At 39.0% G+C, this 26,101-nt stretch overlaps 1 protein-coding gene across 2 annotated transcripts in view; it reads left to right on the forward strand.

Annotated features, from left to right (window-relative positions):
- The window catches only part of CHCHD6 (coiled-coil-helix-coiled-coil-helix domain containing 6), a 336,103-nt gene extending 313,467 nt beyond the window's left edge, over nucleotides 1–22,636 (forward strand). For both annotated transcript variants that reach the window (XM_063426260.1, XM_063426261.1), the window contains one exon: nucleotides 22,314–22,636. In XM_063426260.1, coding sequence (XP_063282330.1) covers nucleotides 22,314–22,337 — 24 coding nt within the window. In that variant the 3' untranslated portion in view covers nucleotides 22,338–22,636. The remainder of the gene's footprint in view (nucleotides 1–22,313) is intronic.
- Nucleotides 22,637–26,101: the final 3,465 nt, after the last annotated feature.

A 26,101-nucleotide genomic window follows, 5' to 3' on the forward strand; every position in this document is an offset into this window, starting at 1 on the left:
AGCCGAGAAAATTTTTACTATTTCAATCAATGAGGCCATCTGATTGGCACAGTGCGGCATTTTGCAGTACATGTGCACTACCCTCCCAATGCTTTCTGATGGAAACCATTGGATTGGCTGAGATAATCGATGTTGATGCTTGCTGAGGTGCTTTAGGGATTAACAGTGTGTCCCCTCCTTCTCAGTTTTATAGCACATTTAGAAAGCTTCCAAGCTGCACTTTCATAACGGTCAATCATGCAGTTGGGTGCTTTCTCTTCCTGATCACTTTGCACCCATGAACAGTTGGAATGCTTTTATTTTGCAGCACATGTGCCCTGCTTACCAATGCTTCTCTGCTTAAAGCATAATATTGCTGGAGACAGGAGATGCCTTCCCCGATAACCACATGGCTCCAAAGCATGGAAGAGCTATGTTCTATAGAACAGCTCACCATGCTAGCGAGGGCAAAACACAGGTATATATAGCGATTTGGACTCAGTGGATCTTAACGTAGACACAGATGACTTCCAAACCTTATGGCAATAAATGATAGAGCTATGGAGACCCAGAAACTTTCTACTTCCACGTTAGGTACCTGCGTGTACCAAGTTAATGTCTTTAAAAAATTGTCGGTGCACGGTGTTCCAGTTTATACACCCCCACTGGTACTTGCGAGTATCAAGCTCTAGTTCTCCAAAAAAAAAAAAAAAAAACCTAACAAAACACCTTAAATAAAAATAAATATACACACAAAAAAAAATGTGATGCAGTTTAAGCAAATAAATGTAGAATGAACAATCTAATGGAATCACTCACATAATGTGGAGCCATAACCAGGCTCTGTATATAGCACTCAGAAAACCCAGTATCAGGAAAAATATTATTTTATATTCATCTAGTCATCTGTAGTATCTGTAGCAGGGTCCTCGTCAACGTATTGTTCACGTAAATATTTTTTGGTTTTTTGGTCTTATTTATTGTTAAATCTCCCCCTTTTATAATATTGTAAAGCGCTACGGAATCTATTGGCACTATACAAATGCCAATAATAATGATAGTAGAATCCTAAGTCATGCTGAAAGTAACAGTGCAGTAATGTCAAAATATTGATTTAAACAAGTGCATAGATTAAAAACAGAAGTTAAAGTGGAGAGCAATGCCTATACTACTGCATATAAGACAGCCTGGCACTATCACCACCGTATTACTGCTGTTTCCACCACCTGCTAAAAATAGTTTTGCTATATAGACATCCTTGTGAGTTCCAGATCTGATTCTGCGTTTGCGGCTACAAGCACTAAGCAATTTCACTGTGAAGATTCTTCAAAGAGCACTAAGGCACTAAGCCCTAAGGATATACAGATATTGCCTCAACCTTTTCTTTTCAACTGTATCCTATTTTTTCTCCATAACTATTTAATGGTTAATTAAATTAATCAAATTTTGTTTTTTTGTTTTTAAATCTCACATTGTAAAATTCTTTGGATGACCTTTTCTTAGAGTTGCCATGTAACTCCAAATCTTTAACTGGTCTGTGAAATTCATTGTGACTGCTGTTAAACTTGTTTTATTTTTGACAAAACAATCGTCTTATTCTTCCTGTAGTACTTTGTGAGCTGTGTGTGTGTGTGTGTTTGTGTGTATATATATATATATATATATATGTATATATATATATATATATGTGTATGTATATATATATATATATATATATATATATAATGTATGCTAAAGGCCAGTCTCTCAGCTCATTCTTTAGTTGTGTAAGACCAGAATAAAACTCAGCATCTCTCTTCATCTCGTGGTTGACTCGTTCCTACTGACACTGACACTGACTCTGTGATCACAATAAAGCCATTGATGTTTCCTGAAGCAGGGCTGGCATTGACAAGGGTTTGAAAAACATTTCTTTTTTAGAACATTCTAGATCCTTTTTTTTTTTCCTTCTCATTCCATCACATGCTTAACAAAAGTTCCAATAACGATTTATATTCTCTTAAATTGAGCATGAAATGCTGTCCCACTAAATTCTATCAATCTGAGAACGTCGTCTTCGTCTTCCTTCTTTTAATTAAGGGCGCCCTGCTGAAAAATGTACCCATTTCCAAGCTGAAAGATAGCGCGTTCTCAAATTCTTGGCATAAATCTACAGTTTTAAGAGTGCCAAAGTCATGTCAGAATTGTCAGCGGTAATGACAAATGCTCTCTGAGGTACCGTCAACTCCATTATTGTACCACAGAGCAGTGGGCAGTGGAGAAAAGTCACAGCAGATGTGTCTATATCAGACTTACCAAGGTTTCGTTCATAAATCAGTGTTTCCAGAAAAGCAGGATCATAGATGCAGAGAGTATGCTGCTCGATTTAGACTGATCAATCACTTGTATTTCTAAAGAATAGAGACTCCTAAAACCTTTTTAAAACAAATCGTAAGGATGGTTCAGAAATCAAACATGCAGAAGTGTTGTTGTCACATTAGCAATGTGTGATCTTTATTTTAACACATTAACTGAGATTTAAAGTGAACCTACCGTGAAAAAAATAAAAGGGTGGCTATTTAAGTATTGGCAAAGTGGCCATCAAATGTGTAGTTTTTACATCCACCACCTAGCTATATATTTACTAATAATCTGCAAATGAGCTTTAATGTTGGATGGTTTTTTATACAGTATTGCTTCAGTCATTTTTATGACTGTGCCAGATGTCATAATATGTACTTCAAGCACATTACACTTAATTTGCTAAAATGTGAAAGAACAAACATTGATATACACACATTGCCCAGATTTTTCATATGGTTTCTGAAGAAAGCAGACTTGTCTTGCAATTTGGCATGCCGAGGCACCATGCAGCCCATCAGTCCTGCTTCTGTTGTACATGGAGGCCAAACTAAAATGGCTGACACAATGAGAACTGTACTGCAATATTTTTACTGTCTTTCAATGTATTTTCTCTACCTTCCAGGCCTTTTCACCTTCTCCTAAGCCATTTGTCCAGTTTTCATAATTATTTTGACCCATTTCTCCATAGTTTTCCTTACCTCCATCTATTATTTGCTTAGATGATGTGCTCACGCTATGCTGCCCAGGACACCAGGGAACAAAATCAGGGCATTGGGACAGAACCACAAAATCAGGACTGTTGGGAGTCCTGCATTTATTTTACCTTTCTCATGTTCTCCAGGTGTTTACCTTTATTGTACTCCATCTCCTCTCACTCCAAGCCTCTTTATTCTCACATTCTACTTCCTTTTCTTTTCTCCTTCATTTTCCGTTTCGCATTCTGCTCATTTATATCCCCCAGCCAATTGTCCATATTTGTTGATGATTGAATACTTGTGAAATGTGTAGGAAAAAGTATTCCGGGCTATTCACTAAAGTGAATTCAAAGTTAATTTCTTTCACGCCCCCCTTGCCTCCATAAAGCTTGGCCGCATCCGATCGCTGCGGTCACACTGCTAAAATAATAAATTACTTACCTGAGGCAAGTCAGGTTGCCATTCAGCACCCTCGTGGAGCGATCCCCGACCGGTGCGGCGTTATATTGAACGCCGGCTGTTACGGTCCCACGAAGCATTATAGCCCCGCCTCCATCCTCAACAAAGATGACGCCGAAGTGCGTGTGATGTCATGTAAACGACGAGCATGCACCTTTTGGGGTCAAAGGCAATGTACAACCAATCATAACCTTAGAAGGGTTATTTAAACTCAAAATAGCATTCGGTCAGTGCCCTGTTGTGGTTTCCACTAGTTGGTTGTCAGAGAGTGTGTTCTTGTTCTAGTTTTTGGTATTTGACTTTGGCTTGTATTTTGACTTTCCTTTATTTTTGGTATCCTTGACCTTTGGCTTGCTTCCTCGTTGTGTCTCTTTCTGTGTCCCTGACCTCAGCTAATATTTTGAACATTCTTTATTACGTTAAGTCCGGCCATTCTGAGGCCCGGTATATATTGTCCTTGTTCATTGTGTGTTACATAGTTCTGCGTGTTGGGTCATATAGTAATCGTGACAATTTCAAACGTAAGGTCAAAATAGCCAAACTGGAAAATTATTTCATTCAGCTAGGCTCCCATTTTAGCTAATTTGACTAAACTAGTGAATAACAATGATGGTTTATTTGAGATTAAAGACTGCATACGTTGTATAAATTAAGAAAACCAGTGAAACTGAGATTTCTGTAGCTAGGTTACTTAATGGGACACTATAGTTACCAGAATAACTACTGCTTAATGTATATAATTAGTCCCTGCAGGCATTGTAATGTAAACACTGCCTTTCCAGAGAAGGGACACCTCCACTGGTCACTCCTCAGATGGCCAGTAGAGGCACTTACTGGGTCAGTGCTGCGCGTGTTTTGGTTTTGAATGGAGCTAGTAGCAAATGTGCTTAAACAGTATATGGCTGCAACGCATTTTCTCTCATACAAACCTATGAAAGAGCATTTCCTATGAGGCTTTTTTTCTGAGATTTTTATGTTGTGTGCCTGAATTCTATATATGCGATATACAAGTACTTGTGTCCCTTTATTACTTATTTCCCATAGGGGTTTATAGTGATAGTAGATTTTGCAAATGTGTGTGTTAGTAAACACATGTTGGATGGATGCACTGAGCATTGGTTAATATTTAGATATGGTGCTTGGAGTTTCCCTTTAATTCCTGGTTTTTGTCAGACTGAACTCTCCCAAATTGATTTCTAATCAACACTTTGAAACATATGTAGAAGCTATGCCTGTAAACACAGCCAGCATTGACTATATTGAAGTATTTTAATAGCCTCAAAGCACCCTCCTAGACTTAATCATTGAAAGCATACACATCTCTCTCCAGCTTTATTGAAATAAATGTTATGTTAACCCAAATCGGTTGGTTCGATTGGCACTACTTGCATAATAGAAATATAATATTGTTCACTGGGCAAACTAGTGAATTACACTCATTACAGAACTACACAATTGATTATTGGGTGGAAGCTGAACAATCAATATTGTGTTCAACACACACTGGCTGTTTAGCCAATCAGAAGCAGCCACTGACTGTCACCTCTTAATATTGTGTTATTATCCAGAAAATCACAATCAGATGATGCAGAACAAGAAGAGGATTGTTCCCTAAAAAAAGAGTGAAGTTTCTCATCTAGGCACAAAACCAGCTGCAGATCACATCGGACTATTTAGCGAACTGATGGTTAGATTAATATTTACACAGCACCTTACTTGTTATGTTCTAATACACAGCATAAATCTTATTTGCTTATAAGAGTGAATAATGCATTCTGCCGACATGCAATAATTGTTCATTTGTAAGCAAAATTTGCTTAGTGCTACCTATGCCTATCGGTTGGTCACCTTTAGAATGTCTTGTTCATTCATTCTTATCCTGACTCCACGATGATTCGAAATTCAGTCACAGATCACTGGAAGAGAAGGGATTCTTGCAACTTTCAGATGACGCAGTGCACCATTTTCAAATTTGCTCCCTGTCGAATGAAAGGAAACCTTATTTTATACTGAGAATAAAGTTCAAAATGTAACTTTTTTTTTAAACTTTACAATTATTCTTTTGTACTTTAACATAAGTCAATTATAAGCAAGATAGAAGACCGTTTTATTTTGAATATAGTTTTGTAGGAACATTTCCTCGTTGGCAATATTTTAAGTTTCTCTTAATTATCAAACATTAACATAACCTGTATTTTTATAAAGCTGGAGTTTAATATTTAAAGTTTAGTTTAATTAGTGAGTCGGTTTCCTGTACAACGTTTGCATATTAAGAGATAGTTAATGGTGTGATTGCTTCTACACGCAAAGACAGCATGGCACATAATTGTCCACTGACAATCTTCCATTTAGGGAAAATTTGATACAATCTCTGTTTGCTGCATCTCCAGACAGGGATGGCAATGTTCTTCCTTAATGATCTAATAATAGAGCAGAAATGTGTACCTTGTCTGTTACCTGACCTCTGTTGTGTGGTTCCTCATAGTGTTCTATCTATTCTAGGACATGCCATTATCCATTTATTCTGCTTGGTTAAAGGACCACTATAGGCACCCAGAGCACTTCAGCTCAATGGAGTGGTCAGAGTGCCAGGTCCCCCTAGTTTTAACCCCGCAGCTGAAAACATAGCAGTTTCACGGAGTCCAGCATCAAATAAGATCCCCATTGAGTAATGCTTTCCTATGGGAGGGTTTGAATGCACGCATGCCTCTGGCCGCGCATGCACATTCGGCTCCACTCGGGAGCTGACGTCGGCAGGGGGAGGAGAGGAGCCCGGCACTGGATTAAGGTAAGTGACTGAAAGGGTTTTAACCCCTTCAACCCAGCGGGAGAGGGGCCTATTAAGCTTATAGTGCCAGGAAAACGGCACTTTAGGATGCCTTTAAGATGTGAATTTTGCTAGGTCACCCTGTGGAGGTCTATGCCAGGCAAGGACACAAAGCTATGTTTTTTTAGCAAAAATACATTGGGCATGGGACCTATGAAGAATCCGTTCTTTGCATAACATGGTAAAAATGTGTTTTATCAATTATGAGCACAGGAGGCAGGAGAGATATGTACATCTGCCAAACATTTCAGAGAAAACATCAGCTTGTCCTGTTTTGCAAGACTAGGCGCAGTTAAAGATTTCATAGAAGCAGACTTGACTGGAGCAGACCTGGACTAAGCAAACACTGTCAAAATGCTCCTAGTGGCTGTCACACTAATAGCCACTAGAGGTGGTTTATCTGAAATAGCCGAGAACATTTTGACTTCTTCAATCAATGAGGCCATCTGATTGGCACAGACAGTGTGGCATTTTGCAGTACATGCGCACTAACTTCCCAATGCTTTCTGATGGAAACCATTGGATTGGCTGAGATCATCGATGTTGATGCTTGCTGAGGTGCTTTAGGGATTAACAGTGTGTCCGCTCTTTCTCAATTTTATAGCACATTTAGCAAGCTTCCAAGCTGCATTTTCATAACTGTCAATCATGCAGTCGGGAGCTTCCTCTTCCTGATTACTTGCGCCAATGTACAATTGGAATACTTTTTCTAGAGAAGCATTGGATTTGGCACTTGTCTGTGAGTAGCATTGCCAATCCAGCAAGTAATTGCAGCACATGTGCCCTGCTTCCCAATGCTTCTCTGCTAGAAGCATAATATTGCCCAGGAGATCACCAGTGCTGATAATCTCCAAGCAGACTAAGCAGAGACCATCTTGCTGTTTGTTTACAAGTAAGTAACTATTTAGTTTTTTAAGCAACATGATTTAAATTGAGTTCTAAACATTCCACATTACAAATTAAGGCATTTATTTGCAACGCAGGAGTGTTTACGGTTGACCTTTAGTGTTTATTTTCTTTTCATAGTTTATCTGCAGTGCTTTGTGCATCCTCCATCTTTGTGTACACTCTTGCGTCACTCTGTCATTGAGATCTCCTCACATTTTGTTGTTTGTGGTTTGGGGAAAAGGTGTTGACATTTTACTGGTGTATTTAATTAAAAGAAAAAGTCCTGCATTATAAGTAAATACATTTATTTATAATACTGGAGTGTTAAAGTATAGACTTGGATATAAATGTTTAAAATAGAAATTACATTTATGCTAGTTGAGATTGTCTCCTCAAAGCAAGCCCACTTTGCTTCCATGAGATCCTCACTAGTGAGTGAGTGATTAAAGGACCACTATAGTGCCAGGAAAACAAACTTGTTTTCCTGGCACTATAGTGCCCTGACAGTGCCCCCACCCTCAGGGTCCCACTCCCACCGGGCTGAAGTTGGAGGAAGGGGTAAAACACTTACCTTTCTCCAGCGCCGGGCTTTAGCGCGCATTCAGTCAGTCCATAGTAAAGCATTCTCAATGCTTTCCTATGGACGCTGGCGTCTTCTCACTGTGAAAAATGTTTACAGCAGGCAGGGTTAATCCTAGATGGACCTGGCACCCAGACCACTTAATTGAGCTGAAATGGTCTGGGTGCCTATAGTGGTCCTTTAAAGTGAGTAAAGAAGAGCCCCATCAGGGAGTCAGGAGCGTGCCACTTAGGACTTTGATAATGTCCTATTTATTTATAAAAAAAAAAACTCTTTCATCACATAAGAAAGAGGGTACAGCCATTAACCCCAAACCTAAAACATGGGTCTTCCGTATGTTTTTGTTTTTTTCAATCACTTGTAATGTGAAAAACTGAAAATTGACATCTTTGAATAGGGAATCCCAGGTTGGCCATTTCCACAAAAAATATAAGCTCTTCACACTGTGATTATAGTAAAATTTACTATAGCTTGGTTAGATATAAAAAACATATTCCCTAAAGATTTATGTTATTTCGAACCGGATAATGTAAAGATATACATGACAGAGCTGCTTCAACTCTTATCTATGTTGTTGTACATTCAGCCATACAGGGATGGAATCCATTATCTGGGATCAAATATCAGAGAGTTTTCTCTCACACAATTTTCTATTGCTGTCTGCTGAAGGATTGCTATCCAGCTAGCTGAGATAAATGTATCAGAGGAAATTGAATCACACCAATAAAGTCCATAAGAAATGTCTGATCAGGGATTACATTTAATTAGAAGTTTGTGTGATTTGATTCTAGATACGATTAGGTCCATACTTTGGGTTTGCAGGGCACATAATTGTGTGTAGTGCATTTAATTAGGGCTCGCACCTAATCAGTTTTTTTTTTTTTCTCATTTAAACTTGTATTTTATTTAGTTTTTTATTAATACCAAGATAAATTTTCCCATTCCCCAACACAATTGTAAGAGCGGGAATGCAGGACTGCTGCTGAGAAACATGAGGAAGTATTCTGAGCGATGTAGTCCAGGATAAACAGTTCTATGGAAAATAGATGCTGTCCCTGTGTTTAGAATAGGCTACATTCAGCCAGCAGAAAATAACATAAAAGAACAGAATTGTGAGTATGGCTATAATAGATAATCAATATATTAGATATATTAGCTAGAGAAAGTGCTGCCAAAATTCAAACGTGGCCACGCTCCCGGACTTTTTGGGGGCGTGGCTTCAAAATTAAAGTCAAAGAACCCACACTATAAAAGGGCTATCGTGACACTTGTCAGATGCCCTAGTGTGGTTCTTGTTTAAAGTCCCCTAGTGCTATTTATTTCTGCTTGTCCTTCTTGGTATTTGACCCTTGGCTATCTCTCCGACTATTCTGTTTTCTGGTTTCCCGTTACTTGGCTTGGATAATCGTGTGCCCGTCTTCCGTAATCCCTTGACCTCTGGCTATTCCTTTAACTATTCTCAGACGCTAGACCGGCAATTCTAAGGTCCGGTAACCGTCTTCTGTGGGTTTCACGCTGTGTGAAGGGGTCACTGTCGTGACACCTTTGCTCACACAGTCTCAAGATCAGAGTACTCAAATACATGAACATGCTAGCGTAATGTCAACATGTAACTCTAGTTAAAGATGGAAGGTAAGGGGAACAAAAAGCACAGGAGGTCATAAAGACAACACTTGAGCCTAGCAGGTTGGGAGGGCTCCATATACATGTAAGCTTGTGGAGACATACTAATGACAAGAAACGTAAAGGTATGGTATGGGGTGAAGTTGGAGGACATTCTATTCCATGTTTGGCTGTCATTGACACAATCATTTACATTCATTAAAAAAGGAGGACAATGGGCAACACATAACTGGGCCACTATTACAAAATGGAGAAACAATCAAAGAATATCGTGTGGTATAGTAGGGGGAAGAATCAGTAGTAAATAAGACTCTGGAGATTGAGAGGCCTGAATATTCCCTACTGTTTGCAATTAAATGTGTAGTTGAAACTAAAATTGTTGTATAAATGGACAAGACCACTTTACATAAAACAAGGAGCCAATAGCAGCATTACACCTCCAACAATTTGGAGAAATGTTAGGAAATATTTCATACAATCTTCATTTAGGAAGTTACCAGCATAACAATGATTTATAATGCATTTTGAGATGTCCCATGCATGTCTATGGATGTTGTTGTTTAGAATTCCCACCTCCAGCAGGTATTAAAGAGGATGTAGTGTATCTGTGTTTGTGCTGGGGATGTAGTGTATCTGTGCTTGTGCTGGGGATGTAGTGTATCTGTGCTTGTGCTGGGGATGTAGTGTTTCTGTGTGTATGCTAGGGTTGTATGCGTGTCTGTGCTGGGAGGGAAATTCCTATGTGCAGCACACTGTGCGCATTTAAGTTAGTAATTACTTACCCTTTCAGTATCTGTGGTGTGGTGGATCCTAGGTGAAGTGGAATCTAAATTGACTCCTTGCAGCTCCGCTTCTCTTGTATTCACCGTTGCTGGTTCAGTCCGACTCCTGCACTCCCACATGTCCTACCGCCTGTGCTGGCTATGTAAGCGTTACAGCACACGTATCCAAACACAAAGGGGAATACTGCTGCTTACGGTAGCCAGCCCACAGCAACAGCCCTGCCTCAAATTGCTGTAAGTAAAGTTCCCACTGAAGTTCCAGCACACACAGCTAGTAATCTCAGAGTGCCGGAACTTCAGTGGGAAATGAGTCATAACCCTGAGGACCCGGCCAGGCCCAGATCAGCCTCCCTCTCCAGACATCTATGATTTTTTAAAAACATTTTGAGCAGCCTCCCAGCCCTCCCCGGCGGTAAAGCTGATCGGGGAAGACTGGGCTTTCCAGGCACTTTGACAGGACAGGGTTGGCAAAATGCTGCCCCTATCAAAGTGCCACCTGGAACCATGGTTCGAATGGGACCTATGGACGGGCTGGCACTGACAGATACACAGATACAAACACTGCCACACATGCAGATACACAGAAATAGATACACAGACATATAGATACACACACAGATACATAGACATATAGATACACACACACATATACAGATACACTGACACACACACATACAGATACACACATAGATACAAACACAGACAAACAGATATAAAGACGTACAAATACAGTGATACACACATATGCACAGACATATAGATACAAACATACTGACACCCAAAACGCACATACACTTACCTTTTGGGTGGCTTCTGCTGTTGGGAGTTGAGGGCTATCTCCTCTCCTGGTCCGTCCTGCCCTCCTTCACAGCTTCCTCCCACATGGCTTGATATGTTAACCACTTTTTATTTATTGTGAAGCAAACAACAAATAGGACAAAATAACAGAAAAGGTCAATGTGCATAACTATTCGCCCCCCTCTAAAGTCAATACTTTGTAGAGCCACCTTTTGCGGCAATCACAGCTCCAAGTCACTTTGGATAAGTCTCTATGAGCTTGCCACATCTTACCACTGGGATTTTTGCCCATTCCTCCTTGCAAAAATGCTCCAGCTCCTTCAAGTTGGATAGTCTGCGCTTGTGAACAGCAATCTTTAAGTCTGACCACAGATTTTCTATTGGATTGAGGTCTGGGTTTTGTCTAGGCCATTCCAACACATTTACATGTTTCCCCTTAAACCACTCAAGTGTTGCTTTAGCAGTGTGTTTGGGGTCATTGTCCTGCTGGAAGGTGAACCTTCGTCCGAGCCTCAAATCACGCACAGAGTGGTACAGGTTTTGCTCAAGAATATCCCTGTATTTAGCACCATCCATCTTTCCCTCAGCTCTCAACAGTTTCCCAGTCCCGGCTGCTGAAAAACATCCCCACAGCATGATGCTACCACCACCATGTTTCACTGTGGGGATGGTGTTCTTTGGGTGATGTGTTGGGTTTGCGCCAGACATAGCGTTCAATTTTAGTCTCATCAGACCAGAGCACCTTCCTCCGTACATTTTGGGAGTCTCCCACATGCCGTTTCGTAAACTCAAAACGTGCCATTTTGTTTTTTGCTGAAAGTAATGGCTTTCTTCTGGAAACTCTGCCATAAAGCCCAACTCTGTGGTGCGTACGGCTTATTGTCGACCTATGTACAGATACTCCAGTCTCTGCTGTGGAACTCTGCAGCTCCTCCAGGGTTACCTTAGGTCTCTGTGCTGCCTCTCTGATTAATGCCCTCCTTGCCTGTTCCGTGAGTTTTGGTGGGCGGCCGTCTCTTGGCAGGTTTGCTGTTGTGCCATGTTCTTTCCATTTAGTTATGATAGATTTGATGGTGCTCCTGGGGATCATCAAAGATTTGGATATTTTTTTATAAGCTATCCCTGACTTGTACTTCTCAACAACATTGTCCCTTACTTGTTTGGAGAGTTCCTTGGTCTTCATGGCAGTGTTTGGTTAGTGGTGCCTCTTGCTTAGGTGTTGCAGTCTCTGGGGCCTTTCAAAAAAGGTGTGTATATGTAATGACAGATCATGTGACACTTATATTGCACACAGGTGGACATTATTTCACTAATTATGTGACTTCTGAAGGTAATTGGTTGCACCAGAGCTTTTTATGGGCTTCATAACAAAGGGTGTGAATACATACGCACATGCCAATTTTCTGTTTTCTATTTCTAAAAAATTGTTTTATGTATATATTTTTCTCATTTCACTTCACCAGCTTAGACTATTGTGTTCTGATCCATCACATAAAATTCAGATTAGTAAAACATTGAACTTAATGCTGTAATGTAACAAAATAGGTAAAAAGTCAAGGGGGTGAACACTTTTGCAAGGCACTGTAGATACAAGAAATGTGCAGGTTATTTTTTGCGGATTTTCAGTTTCTCACGGAGCTCATTAGAGATGCGTCCGATCGTCTTGGTAATCATGCCCCGCCACCCCATACTGTGTTCATTTTTAATTACCCGTAATAGTGCTATATGCTCTGTTTCTTTAAATCTAGGACATGCCTCTAAATCCCAGGTTAAAAAGGAGCACAAGGAGTGAGAATTGGGGGCTCCATGTATTACAGCAATGCTAATATCTTTGCAAAGGCATCAACAAAATAATTAAAGGATAAATCACAATAACCCTTTTTTTACCTCTTTGAAACCTGAACTGAGTAAGGGCAGAGGCTGGATTCAAGCCATTTAAGATTTGGCTTCCATCTTAACTGAGCATAAAGTTAAATGTTCCTACGCATCGCTTATAATATCCCACCTGCTGCCATGCTAGTGCTTTTTCTCTTTAACAAAAATTAACAGGGTATCAAGAGTCCATTTTTTCCTCTGCTATAGGCCAAGCAATTAAGAGTAACTACACTTAAATCATTGCTCAGAATAGCTGGGCATGGACTCCTTCTTTGAATCATTTCCCAGGTCTTTGTGTAGCTCAGCAGTCCTACCTCTCCTGAAAACCGCCACAGAACGCCTCATGACAATAGAGTCCAGCTCTTGGTTTTTGTTTTCTTACTTCAAAAACGTTGTGTTGCACGTAGAGTGACACATCGCTGCTTGTAGTGCAGAAACTAAGTGTACGGTACTCACATCTTCAAGAACAAAGCTTTCTTTATTAAATGTCACCAGGAAAACCGCTGGCTACTGTTTCAATGCTTTCTGTTACTAAAATCAGACTATTCATGCTTTTTTCTTCTGTGAAAGTTCCTTGGTAAGGCAAATGAACAATGCAATTACCTATACTATTTTGGGCGTCCAGATGAATATCTGTCAATGTGATGCTTGCTATCACTTTCTGTAATTCTGTTGTTTTTAGTTATTTGCTGTATTAAAAAAAATGGTGAGGGTTACTAATACAAATAATTTCTGACTATATGAATCTGTCTCTCAAATCACTTTTCTATGTTTCTCCCTCCCACCCATATTCTATAGCTCTGTCTAAGGCCTTCAAGAGTTAAAATAAGTCAATGCTCGGCTTGATTGATAGATCTGTTGTAGCTGTACTTTGCTTTCTCACTCAGCTGCTCACCCCCAATGTCCCCCAACAGGCTGGCTCATTATTTACGCTGCTTAGGCCTGCAGTTGTAACCTGTCTTCTTAAACACTCATAGGCTGCTAGCAGCGGGGGTGGAGTTTGCAGTTGTCCATTTTACTTGGTGCATGGCAGCAGCCTCCATCTTGGCTCTTTGAGTATACCATACCTCTTAAGTGCCCCTATTTAGGGTCCAACTGCCTGTGTCCCTCTTTTCTATCCTATTGTCTCTCTTTTTCTAGGAGCTTAGTTTTATTGGTATATCTGGATTCATACCAGAGCTCCAGAGAAATAATACTCCCAGTAGTGTGTCTTAAAACTACAATAAATGTGTTTAGAAATCAATCTGTGTAAATAAGATACATTGTTTTTGTTCTAAATTACATTTTATTTCCATTCATTGGTATTAGTAAATCACATACAATTTCCCAGAACAGCCCGGCCCTAGAATGAGAGTGTCCCTCTTTGTCTGTTTGAAATGTTGGGAGGTATGTGGACCTAATCGGTAAGTCAGTCAGAAGGTTGTAGTGGTTATAGTTATTGGAGTGTTCCTTTGCATGACATTGAATAGATGGGAGCCTATACTGGAGCAAAGGACTACCTGAATAACTATACCCCTGCTTTAAAGCAGATTAAAGGAACACTCCACACCCCTAAAGTTATTGAGTTTGCTGCAATGCTTTATGCATGAATAGTGTGTTCTCTTTTATAAAAAGTGCAGATTTCAATAGAAATTGGCACTTTTATAAATTAATCTTGTTACACCCTTCTGGCTGTCAATCAGAGAACGGGTCCTGTTATTTCCTGGTTTGGTTAGCCCAGTGGAGCGAAACTCAAAAATCAGGCAATTGCCCAGAACACCTGCCTTGCAGAGACTTCTCAAAGACTTGGAAAGTATGTGATTGGTCAGCCAAAGAAAGTTTGGGCGGGGTTAGAAGGGCAGCACACAAGAGGACTGCAGATTTAGCGAGCTAAATATACCCCACCCCTTCCCCCCCCCCTGAGAAAATCCAGAATTAAATGCAGGGTAGAGTAATATTCCGGCTCCAGAGCTGGAGGGTAAGATAATATCATGAATCCAGAGCTGCAGGTTAAGGCTATATCCCAGCTCCAGAGCTGCAGGTTAAGGTTATATCCCAGTTCCAGAGCTGCAGGTTAAGGTAATATCTCAGCTCCAGAGCTGCAGGTTTGGATAATAATTCCATCTTCAGAGCTTCGAGTTATTAATTCATTGTTTGAGAATGAAATGTATAGGTTTGTTAGGTGCTTCATTTAGTCACAAATATGTGTCTGCTGGCAGGGATAATAATAAATGATGGGCCTTTTGAAGGGGATGAAAGAACCCGTGTGGATTCATACTGAGACTTCGTGTTTTATATATATATATTTTTTTTTTTTTATTTAAGAAAAAAGACAAACATTTGGAGTGTCTCGGATGCCGTGGTGGAATAATAGCTCCCATATCCACAGATGAAATAAATTGGGTGATTCAAATTGAGGACATTTTTGTAGGGGAAAACGAAAGCTGGAAGCTAATGTTTGAAACCTTTTGTGTGTTTTTTTCAGTTCTCAGTTTTTTTTTTTTTTGTTCCCCTGTTCAAATAATTGAGGTTTAAAAAAAGAAAAAAGAAATAGCATCTATTCTTGCAGATGAAAAAAAAGTAATTTGTCCATTAAGTCTTTGACATGTGGACAGGGTGAATTTTGTCTCGCTATTGTAAGTCATCCTGCTGAGATCTGGGGTCAGAGGTGCAGTTGTAGCTTGTGGAACAGACAGTATGCATTGAAACCCTGCGGCAGACCCCTACAGAAGCAACGTGTATGATACACCATTAGTACAACAATGTCACTTCTTCCCAAGGAGCAGGTGACTATTTGAAGTACGACAGTGGTGCACATGTCTTCTTTTCAGAATATGTCTCTGAAACTGTATTATTTTCAGGTTTTTTTTCTTATTGAGTGCAGGCGTAGTTTTGTAGGATTTTATATATAATTGGACAGTATAAATGTCAAAAATTTTGGACACAGGATTAAAGCTGACTTTTTTTCTTAACAAGACAACTAACAACCTGGCCTAAATTGTATCTCATTCTGGATCTCCAGCTGGATGTTGTAAGATTTACTTTACATTCTTCAGAGGTTATTGTCCACTTCTTTAAATGGACAACTATTCACACTAATAGCCAAAAGTTCCTGGCTAGCCTTGCGTTTCTGTTGTGTTGGGAGGTATGAATCTGGAAATGACGGGGTGGGAAGATCACAACGGGGTATGATGATGAGGGACAGGCCCACTTGGTCAAGGGTCAGGAATGGACCCATCAGAAGAGTGTCTGTGCTATATGTGCAACAGCAAAGGAGCTGGTGTTGAGGAACCCAACATCAATGCCAGGAGTGTATGTGACAATGAGTTGGATTTCATGTCAGGTATTCAGCAACATCCCACTTTAACATCAGTTCATTAATTGGTTGAGGTATACACGTTATTAGCCACTTGCATGTAGCTCATGGTTGAAATGTCTGGTGTCCAGCCACATCTGCTCTCTCATTAACTAATTTTAGTTGGATGATGCTTAAGCTCCTTGTTCAACTTGCTAGCTCCTTGCATATAGCTGATGTCAGAATGTGAAGTGGCTGGAATCTCCATTATTCAGCCATATCCAATTCTGACATCAGTTAGTTATTTTGGCGTATGAAGACAATGAATGTCATTCTGTGTAGCGAAAGTTGCACAGAATTGACCTCAGCCAGTCCACAAGTTTAGTTTCGGGCTGGCTGATGACACCTCTATGACACTGCTGGAGGTGGAGTTACACCTACAGCAGCAGAGGGATTAATATGTGTATGTGCAACTTTTCAAAGAAGAATGTTGCTCGTGCAGTCTCTAGGTCACTTAAAATCAACAGTCATGTTGCTTGGAGTAGTTTATGAAATCTGTTTACCTGTCATAGAAAATGTGCCACTCTGTGGCAGAAAATGTTATTGTAAAGAAAAGTTGCACTTTTGCAAATCTTTTTTTTACAAATTGGAAGCAACATTTATACACGAAATTTTTTTTTGTAGAAATAGAACAGGAACAGAAAATTCCCAGGAGAAGTGCAGTATGGGATATTTTGGGGAATATAACATAAGCACCAGAAAAAATTGCCTTCAATGCAAACATAACTTTCATTGCCACTTGTCACCTTCCCTCTATATTATCAAAATTAATATAATGTTGCTCTTATATTAAATTATTGCTAGGGCTATTATATTATTATTATTATTAGATTAGATTATTGTTGTTAGGATATTTTTTAGTATGTATTAGCGGCTGCTCAATTCTCAGGAAAATGTCACTATGTACCTATGCAGAATGTCTACGTGATAATTAAATCAGGGATAATTACTTACACATTCTTAATGCGGTTTTCTCAGTTTGTTTATCATTGGCAAACAAAATTATACAATGAAGCATTTTAAAATATAAGCATAGATGTATAAGTAACCGTTTCCATACCTTTATTATTATTATTGCAATTTATATAGCGCCAACAGATTCTGCAGTGCTTTACAATATTATAAGAAGGGGGATTTAACAATAAATAGGACAATTACAAGAAAACGATAGGTTGAAGAGGACCCTGCTCAAGCGAGCTTACAGTCTATAGGAGGTGGGGTATAAAACACATTAGGACAGAATACAGCAATCAAATAAGGTGAGAGTGAAGCAGAGCTGGAGGAGAGAGTAGAGTGCTGCCCTTTAGGAGAGAGCAAGAGACAGGTATGTAAGGTAGAGGTTACTCTGGGATGTTACAAGCTTTCCTAAAAAGATGGGTTTTAAGGCACTTCTTAAAAGATGCAAGATTAGGGGAGAGTCTGATGGCGGTAGGCAGGCTATTCCATAGGAAGGGAGCCGCCTGCGAGAAGTCCTGCAAGCGTGAGTTGGCCGTACGGGTGCAAGCAACGGACAGAAGGTGGTCACGAGCAGAGCGGAGAGACTAGAGGGGCTAGACTTGTTCAGTGCTTTATAGGTATGGGTTAGCACTTTGAGTTAACTTCTATAGGATACAGGAAGTCACTGTAAGGACTGACAGAGGGGTGAGATGTGAGATGACCGACTAGAGAGGAGAATCAGTCTGGCAGCAGCATTCATTACAGACTGTAGCGGGGCAATACAGCTTTTGGGAAGACCAATTAGGAGAGGGTTACAATAATCCATGCAGGAAATTATTAGAGCATGGACAAGCTCCTTGGTAGCATCTTGTGTAAGAAAGGGGTGGGTGCGGTCTATGTTTTTAAGATGGAATCTACAGGATTTGGCAACATACTGGATGTGAGGCCAGAATCAAGTATGACGCCAAGACCGCGTGCTTGCAAGGATGGACTTATGTGGATACCACTAACTTGAAGGGAGAGCAAAAGAGGAGGGATCAGTATTAGGAGGAGGAAAGACAAGGAGCTCAGTTTTAGAGAGATCGAGTTTCAGAAAGCAGGAGGACATCCAGTCAGAGATAGAAGAAAGGCAAGCAGTGACACGTTGCAGGACGGCAGGGGAGAGGTCCGGGGAGGAGAGATATAGCTGGGTGTCATCAGCGTAGAGGTGGTAGTGCAATACAAAAGAGGTAATACGTTTGCCAAGAGAGGCAGTGAAAAGAGAAAATAGAAGGGGACCAAGGACAGAGCCTTGGGGGACTCCAACTGAGACAGGACGAGGGGAGGAGGTATAATTAGAAAAGGAGACACTGAATGAGTGTTGGGAGAGATAAGAGGAAAACCATGAGCGGACAGGGTCACAGAGACTGAGTGATTGAAGAGTTTGAAGAAGGAGAGCATGATCAATGGTGTCAAAGGCAGCAGAGGTCAAGAAGAATTATGGACGTATTAGAAGTATGGAGTAGCGGCAGTTTACTGTATCAGCCTCAAGAATTCAACTTTTTTCTACAGTTTACGTACATTACAGAAATAGGAATTTATTAAATCAAAATATAGGAAAGAGACTGCTTTCCAAATGTCTTTTGCAGCAAATCCCCATCACCTACTTTGATGTCTGTGTAAAAACTAGAAAGTGGCTGACCTCTCTTGGACAAACCTGGTCCTTCTTTTGCTTTAAGTGGAATACAGTTTGCACCAATGTTGCAGATCAGCAGAGAAACCATGTAGCATAGGGACCAGCTGTTCTCATGCATAAAAAAAGTATTACTTGTGTGTCTAAATGGAGGCAGAGACGGGCATCCATTTGCTTGTACATTTTCAAATGAATGATATGCACTTGCTGAACACACTTCCACAGAGTCAAACTATATATTTCTCATAAGCTTCTGCATAAGAGACAGAATGGGTGGTACAAGTGTATATAAAGTTTGCATGATGTTCTTCTAGATACAGTCTTGCACAGTCAGTTTCCAGAGTGTCTCCTTAATACAGCATCCACTGGCAGCCCATCTTGGGAAATAGCTGGATACAATAGTATCCAGTGTAATATACTAAAAAATATATATAGGTTGAAGTCAGCTCAAGCCTCGGGGGTGCTCTAGTCGTGGATCTTTGTGGATGCTTCTTTCTTGGAGCTTTTCTTGGCCTAAAACTGACCCCAGAATGAGGCAGCAGTCAGGATAAGCTGCTCCATATCTGTGTGACTAATTTGGGCTTGCTTGAGAGAGTTGGAAACAACCTGGGAGATGGGAAAATGCATTTGAGTCCAACTGGAAACGCATCTCATTGAAATTGTCATGGTGATGAAGCAGGGTGTTAATAGACGCTTAATGGTTTAATAAAGAAAGTCATTTTACGGAGTGAATGGGTGTAAACCTGTACTCCATTTAATGAGTGCGGTTTATTACGGAATGTGACCTAGGAAGGAATATTATCACATTACTATATATTAGGCACTAATCACATGTATTAGAACAAAATAGAATACTTAGTCTGTCATCACACGAGACTTTTTATTTGCATATTTTAATTGTGGGTTTTTTCTTTTAAGGGTAATTATATAAGCCATTGGAAATTACATTTTATGTGAAAATACGTTAAAAATGCACAACAATGTCTGTGTTCAGTGTGTACAAAGTGTGTTTTAAAACTGTTGCGTTTGCAGCAGCCTCCTTATGTTCCCTCCGATAGTGCTCCTATTTTCATTTGACTCATAAGCCATGACTTCCTAATGTTCCCTAACTCAGCACTGCAGTTTTTTTTAAACAAAGATACATATTTCATGAAAGAGAAAACACAATTCACCAAACAATGTCCCCAATGCAATTAAGATTGGACCAAAATGGACCAAAACTATAAATAAATACAAAAAGATATACCATTGAAAAAAACACATTGAGAGAGTTAATACCAAATAGGTGAGATGATTGTAGAAACAATAAAATAAAGTCAACTCGCTTGGAAATGAAATTTCTTTGTGCTGCTACCCTATAACAGCTCTGTTCAGAAATAATATCTTTCAGTCAGTGTTCAAAAATATCTGTCACTCAGATATTTGAAAGAGAGCAGACAAGAAAATAATGTAAAAACTCCAAAGTGCGCGTTTATTAAAGCACTGTAAATGACTTACATATAAAACACAGTGTTGCATGTAGCTAAACAGAGTCTGGTAGCAGTAGTTTAACTCAATTACAAAGTCCAGCAGCATGTGCTCCTTTTGATGGGACCACTTTTAAAAGTATGGGGTCATCTGTTGTTCTGTCCAAATACCAGATATATAGGTATCTCCTCCAGGTATTAAATACATTTTCAATTTGATCTTTGACCATTCTCATATTTTTCTGCATTCCACTTTTAGAATGCACATCATCTATTGGCTTCTGGCTCATTCCTTCACGTGGAGAATGTATTCCATTTAGCTCCTGTTCCTACATTGATGTAACAAGTTATAGCAGCCATTTGTCCCTGGAGGGTACTGTGGTGCTTTGTACAGTGCTGTGGTCACCTTGGCTTTTGTGACTTAGCCGTCACTCATTAGACCTGGGAAGAAAAGTTTGTTCACTTCTCTGCGTTATAAGGAGTCGGGTGGCATGCTGAGGGCACTAAGGGTTAAATTTAAGACAGTGATAAAGGGAGGCCACCGAGGGCAACACACTGTGTGATGTAATATACCATGTGGCCACTATCTATCACTGTCTGAGTATTTATGTGCGCTGCATCAAATAGTGTGATGGAGTATTATCTGCAGTAGGCAGATTACCTAATGATCTCATACCACTGATGCCAGTGACAGTAAAGGACTGAATGCAGGTTGTCTTGATAAAGCCAAGACATTACACATACCGGCCTAACACCTCTCATATTCTTCTTAACACTAGATGGTTGGGGGGGGGGGAGGGGGGGGAGGAATCATATCACAATTCGCCTTGACTGCTCCCAGATACTGATACGGGAAAATTTCCCAGAGTCTGGGAAGGGCAGTCCTTTCCTGATAGCAATGTTTAAAATAATTGTAAAACTCCTAGAATTTATGGTTTTAAAAATATTTTGGGTTTATTACAACACATGAGTGAAAGGAAATATATCCCGCAGATTCTACCTTACACTTATGGTTCCTTTTACCATCTTTACACCATAACTCATAGTCAGTACGTTTAACTATCATTAAATACTGAAACATGATCATATAATTGTCTGTTTACAAGTTTTGAAAAGTCTATCTGATACCAGTTTTGGGTGATTTAAAAAAAGGAAATTTGCGAAGATTAATGTGTTAGTTATAAACGTACAAACATTCCAGCTTTCATTCATCAATTTGCATAGATTGGGCCCTGTTTTTAAGTACCCATGTAAACATCTGCTAGAATATTCCATCCCCTTGTACCAGTGTTTCTGTGAGTTAAAAAGCTGCCAACCGCTCAAGATCCACGTGGGGAAATGTAACAAGGGATTCAAAGGATTGTCTCCTTGGCTGTATCTACTAGAGCAGTCCTGCAGCTGGGAGACATTGATATATGACATTCGGTCCCATCTGAATGCTTCCTCCAGTTCATCTGCAGGAAACGTTACAGCAACCACATTTGACTGCATCTCTGCTCCTGACAGCTCGTGGTCCATCTACGATTTCTTCTTTCCAATCGATAAATTCATCTCAAGAATGAGAGGCACTGGACTGTTGTCTGATACAGTAAATAAAATAATGGTACCCCAAAATACATTCATTTTCTGTGTAGCAAAATTATTAACTATGCTGCATGCACATGTGTTGCAATATCAAAGTGTTAAGAAATATTTGTTTTAAAAAGTCCCTAGTTATGTTCTGGTTTTAGATTTCTTTAGATCAATTTTTCTAATAGTTCCACCTCTGCAGCAAGTGTAGTTGACATTGATATTACACAATAAAGATCCAAATTACTAGTTGTCGTGGCTAAGGTGGAAGCCTCGTATCTGTCAATTTTACAGGACGCAGTCCACTGCTGTTTACACTGTACATTTCCAGATGCCCTCTGCATCGTAATCTAAAATGATATGTAAAGTAAAGTTTCACACTGACCAATTCTAAGACGTGGTTTAAATACGGCAATAATTATTGTGTTATTTTCAAAGTGATATCTTTGAGGAAAACTAAATTCTCCTGTTTTCTTTTGTCTTTCAGAATCTACTGTTTAATCATGGTTAATTTGTAGAATTCCAGAACAAGATAAGAATAGAAGAACTCAACATGCATATATTGTTTTTTTAACTGTTGAATTACTTTTCGATAATGAAGGAGAAAAGAACATTTATTTAGGCTTGTTCTGTTTGTATCTTCCAGGATCCCTTAATAAATTCAGAAGTAGGTTACCGACTGCATCCTCTAAATTGTTTACCGTAAGGCTGATGAAAAATGTTTTCTGGAGTAAAGGGAAGCCCAAATGGGTGTTAAAAGAAAGATAATGTTTGAAAATGCTAAACTTTTGTTTTTGTTTTAATACTGAAGTTAGCCAATCCATGACAGTTCTTTTAACACTAACAAGGTTCCGATGAACTACGGGCATCCCAAATATTGAGCAGAAGTTAAATGATGAATCTGAAATGGTGCTGCATTTTTCAGAGCACAGTTTCATTACAGCAGTGTTTATGTTGGGGCAAATCATTACCCATTTAATAACATGGACAGTTCATGCAGCCAAACCCTATGAAAGCACTAACTATAAGTGTTCTATAACCTTAGTGTCATTATGATTATCATTATAATTAGCTGTGTAAAGCTACTGCTCTCTTGATGCACACCATTTTTAGGTTGCATTTCAAATGCACCAAACAGGAACTCCCAAACTGCCAAATGCTTTTTGGAATAGCTCTTTACATTATAAACACGGCTTCTTTCATGAGTAAAATACACAACTGTTCAAATGTTGATTTTTGTTTTTTAAGAAACATAATAGGCACTTCAACTCAATGAAGTGGTCTAGGTGCCACATGCTCCCCTTTTTAACCCTGCAGTTAAAACATCACCGTTCTGGTTAACCTAACTCTAGTCGCTGTCCATTTGAGTACTCTATTTTAATCAGGTGGTCTCATAGAGACCATCTTATTGGCGGAGCACATCGTTCACTAGGCTCCCAATGCTTCTCTATGTGAAAGCATTGGAAGGGCTGAGATCATTGATCTCAATGAACTTAGCCAAAGAGGCGGAGCTACATTGAGGAGACCTGCGCTGTGAGGGAAAAAAGAAAGTAAACTACCCTTTTTAACGATGGCAGCGCTGGCTTGGTCACCTAAATGGTAACTAAGATACTATAGCATTAGGAATATATGTTTGTATTCCGAATATTAATGTTCCTTTACACATGAGAAAAAAAAATCTGAAACTGTGTGTTTTAACTATGCTAAATTGGTATATCACTTAAACACATTTTAATAAAACAGTCAAAACCACAACATTTTTAAATATTCTAATGGAATTTTAAGCATTTATCTTAATATCTTTAAATTTCTTCTATCTGCACCAACTATAAAAAAATTAAACGTTAAAAATCCAGGCCTCCATTTAATATTTTTGGATAAACTTTTCAAATGATTTAATATTGCTGGAGAAAAATCAAAAAATATTTTTGTTCAAAACAAAGTATAAAAAAAACTAAATATTTTTCAAAATATGATATGATTTCAAATGTTTATTCAAAAATATTACATCAGGGCTCAAAAAAATCCCAGATCGTTGTGGCGACTAGAAATTTTGTCCTGGCACCTGGGTTTATTAGCCCGTTCAGTAGGCTAACTGAGAGCGGTTGCTGGTGGCAGACCTTGCTCAGGGAGAGTATGGGCGGCCGGCCGCTCGGCTCAGGTAGAATGGAGGAGGCCGACCAGTTATGCGGAATAGAGGCTGCAATCTTCATTAAAATAAAAATATGTTGTGAGTGTATGTCAAATGATTGTGTGTGTGTGTTTATCTGATGCAGTGTATCTCTATGGGGAGCATTAAGCGTCTCCATGCAGAGTGTAGAGACACTGATGCAGAGTCAAAACACACAGGACGCACCTCTACAGGCCATCTAACTATCAATAGAAGTGTTACTAGGCAGCAATTTAAACAGTGTTTACATTGAAAAGCGTGCAGAGACAGGCTATAGGCACCAGAATAACTATATTATGCTGTAGTGGTTCTGGTGACTATAGTGTCCCTTTAAGAATTGTATTTTTGACATTGAAAAAACCTGGCTCCTAATTTTTTTTAGCTAGCTCCTAGATTCCAAGCAAATATGTCAAGCCCTGTATTAAATAATTTGAAAAGCTAATCAAACAATATTAAGTTGAAGCCAAAAATATGAGGTTAGGAAGGGAATGAAGAGATATTTGCTTATCAAGTGAAAACACAGGAAATACACCAGATGTGCCATTAAATTGTCTTCACTGCACTTTGTTTAACCCCTTAAGGACACATGACATGTGTGACATGTCATGATTCCCTTTTTGTCCAGAAGTTAGGTCATTAAGGGGTTAAAATAATATCAGTGAATAATATTAACATTCATATTTTAGCAGTAATGCAAAATGCGCCTCGGCTTGCTTTTTCTGGGACGGATCTGTTGAATTGTATCAATGTCTTATCCTGCATCACTGTCTACTTTGCACACATGTAATGGGCTACAAACTGCAAAAATGAATAGAAAAAAAAGAAAAACAGGTTGAAATGAATAAAATACTTGTGTAATTTTAGGAGTTCTTTCCTGAGATTTTGGCATATAGGTAGCAGTCGTTAGAACTCTGAAAAGTCACTTATTCCAATGTTGATTTACTTGTCCCAACAGCTGGCTACATGTTTTAAAACATCAATAAACTAGGCAAGCTTCCTACCAAAATACACATTGCCTAAAGGGTTTCATCAATTATTTTGGAGTCAGATCAGAGGATTTATTCCGGGTCCTCATTTGTCAAAAACGTAATTAATTTGCCGTTATCTTCCATATTTAACCCCTTAAGGACGGAGGACGGTTCAGGACCGTCCTCGGCATTTTTCCATTGCCGACCGCTGACGGTCCTGAATCGTCCTAACTTTAAGATTTACTTACCCGATCGCCGTCGTTCCCCCGGCGGTGATCGGCGGTGCTCCCGTTGTGGGGAGACTGCCTGCAGCCCAGACAGTCTCCCCATGGCAGATTAGGACCCCTGGGGCCATGTGATCGCTCAAAAGGGCGACCACATGGTCACAATAGGTGTCCATGTGTCTGCCTGCAGGGGGACTGTCTGTCTGGGGGACTGTCAGAGAAAAAATTAAGTTAAAGTTAATAAAAAAAATAATAATTCTATATGTTTATATATATAAATGATATATAGACATATATTATACCTATATAATATATGTCTATATATAATATATATACTGTATATAATGTCATACTAAGTGTATTTTTATATTGATATGTACATATATTAATATAAAAATACACTTATAATTAAATTACACACGTATATATTTAATATATATAATAACTATATATATATTATTATAAAATACAAATAATAAGTAATTTAAATTAAATTAAACATGTAAAAATAATAAAAATTAAAAAAATTATATCTATACGAAATGTTATTCTAACTGTATTTTGATATTAATATATATATATATTTATATCAAAATAAACTTAGAATGAAATTGTATATATATCTATGTATATATAAATAAATAAAAAGAATACGAACTATTCATATGTCCATATACAAAATTACATAAATAATTATATAAATATACACGTAGACTTCAAATATATAAATATGCATATATATTTAAATTCTACGTGCGTATTTATGTAATATTTTTACATAATTAAGTTATTTTATTGATTGCAATTTAAGGGACCTGCCTGCCAACCCAGGCCGAAAGGCCAGAGAATTTAATTTGCTAAGGGTAAATTGTATTTTACCCTGTAACGTTCTACGACACCCTAAAACCTGTAC

This window comes from Pelobates fuscus, chromosome 7, assembly GCF_036172605.1.
Source record: "Pelobates fuscus isolate aPelFus1 chromosome 7, aPelFus1.pri, whole genome shotgun sequence".
Taxonomy (NCBI): Eukaryota; Metazoa; Chordata; class Amphibia; order Anura; family Pelobatidae; genus Pelobates; species Pelobates fuscus.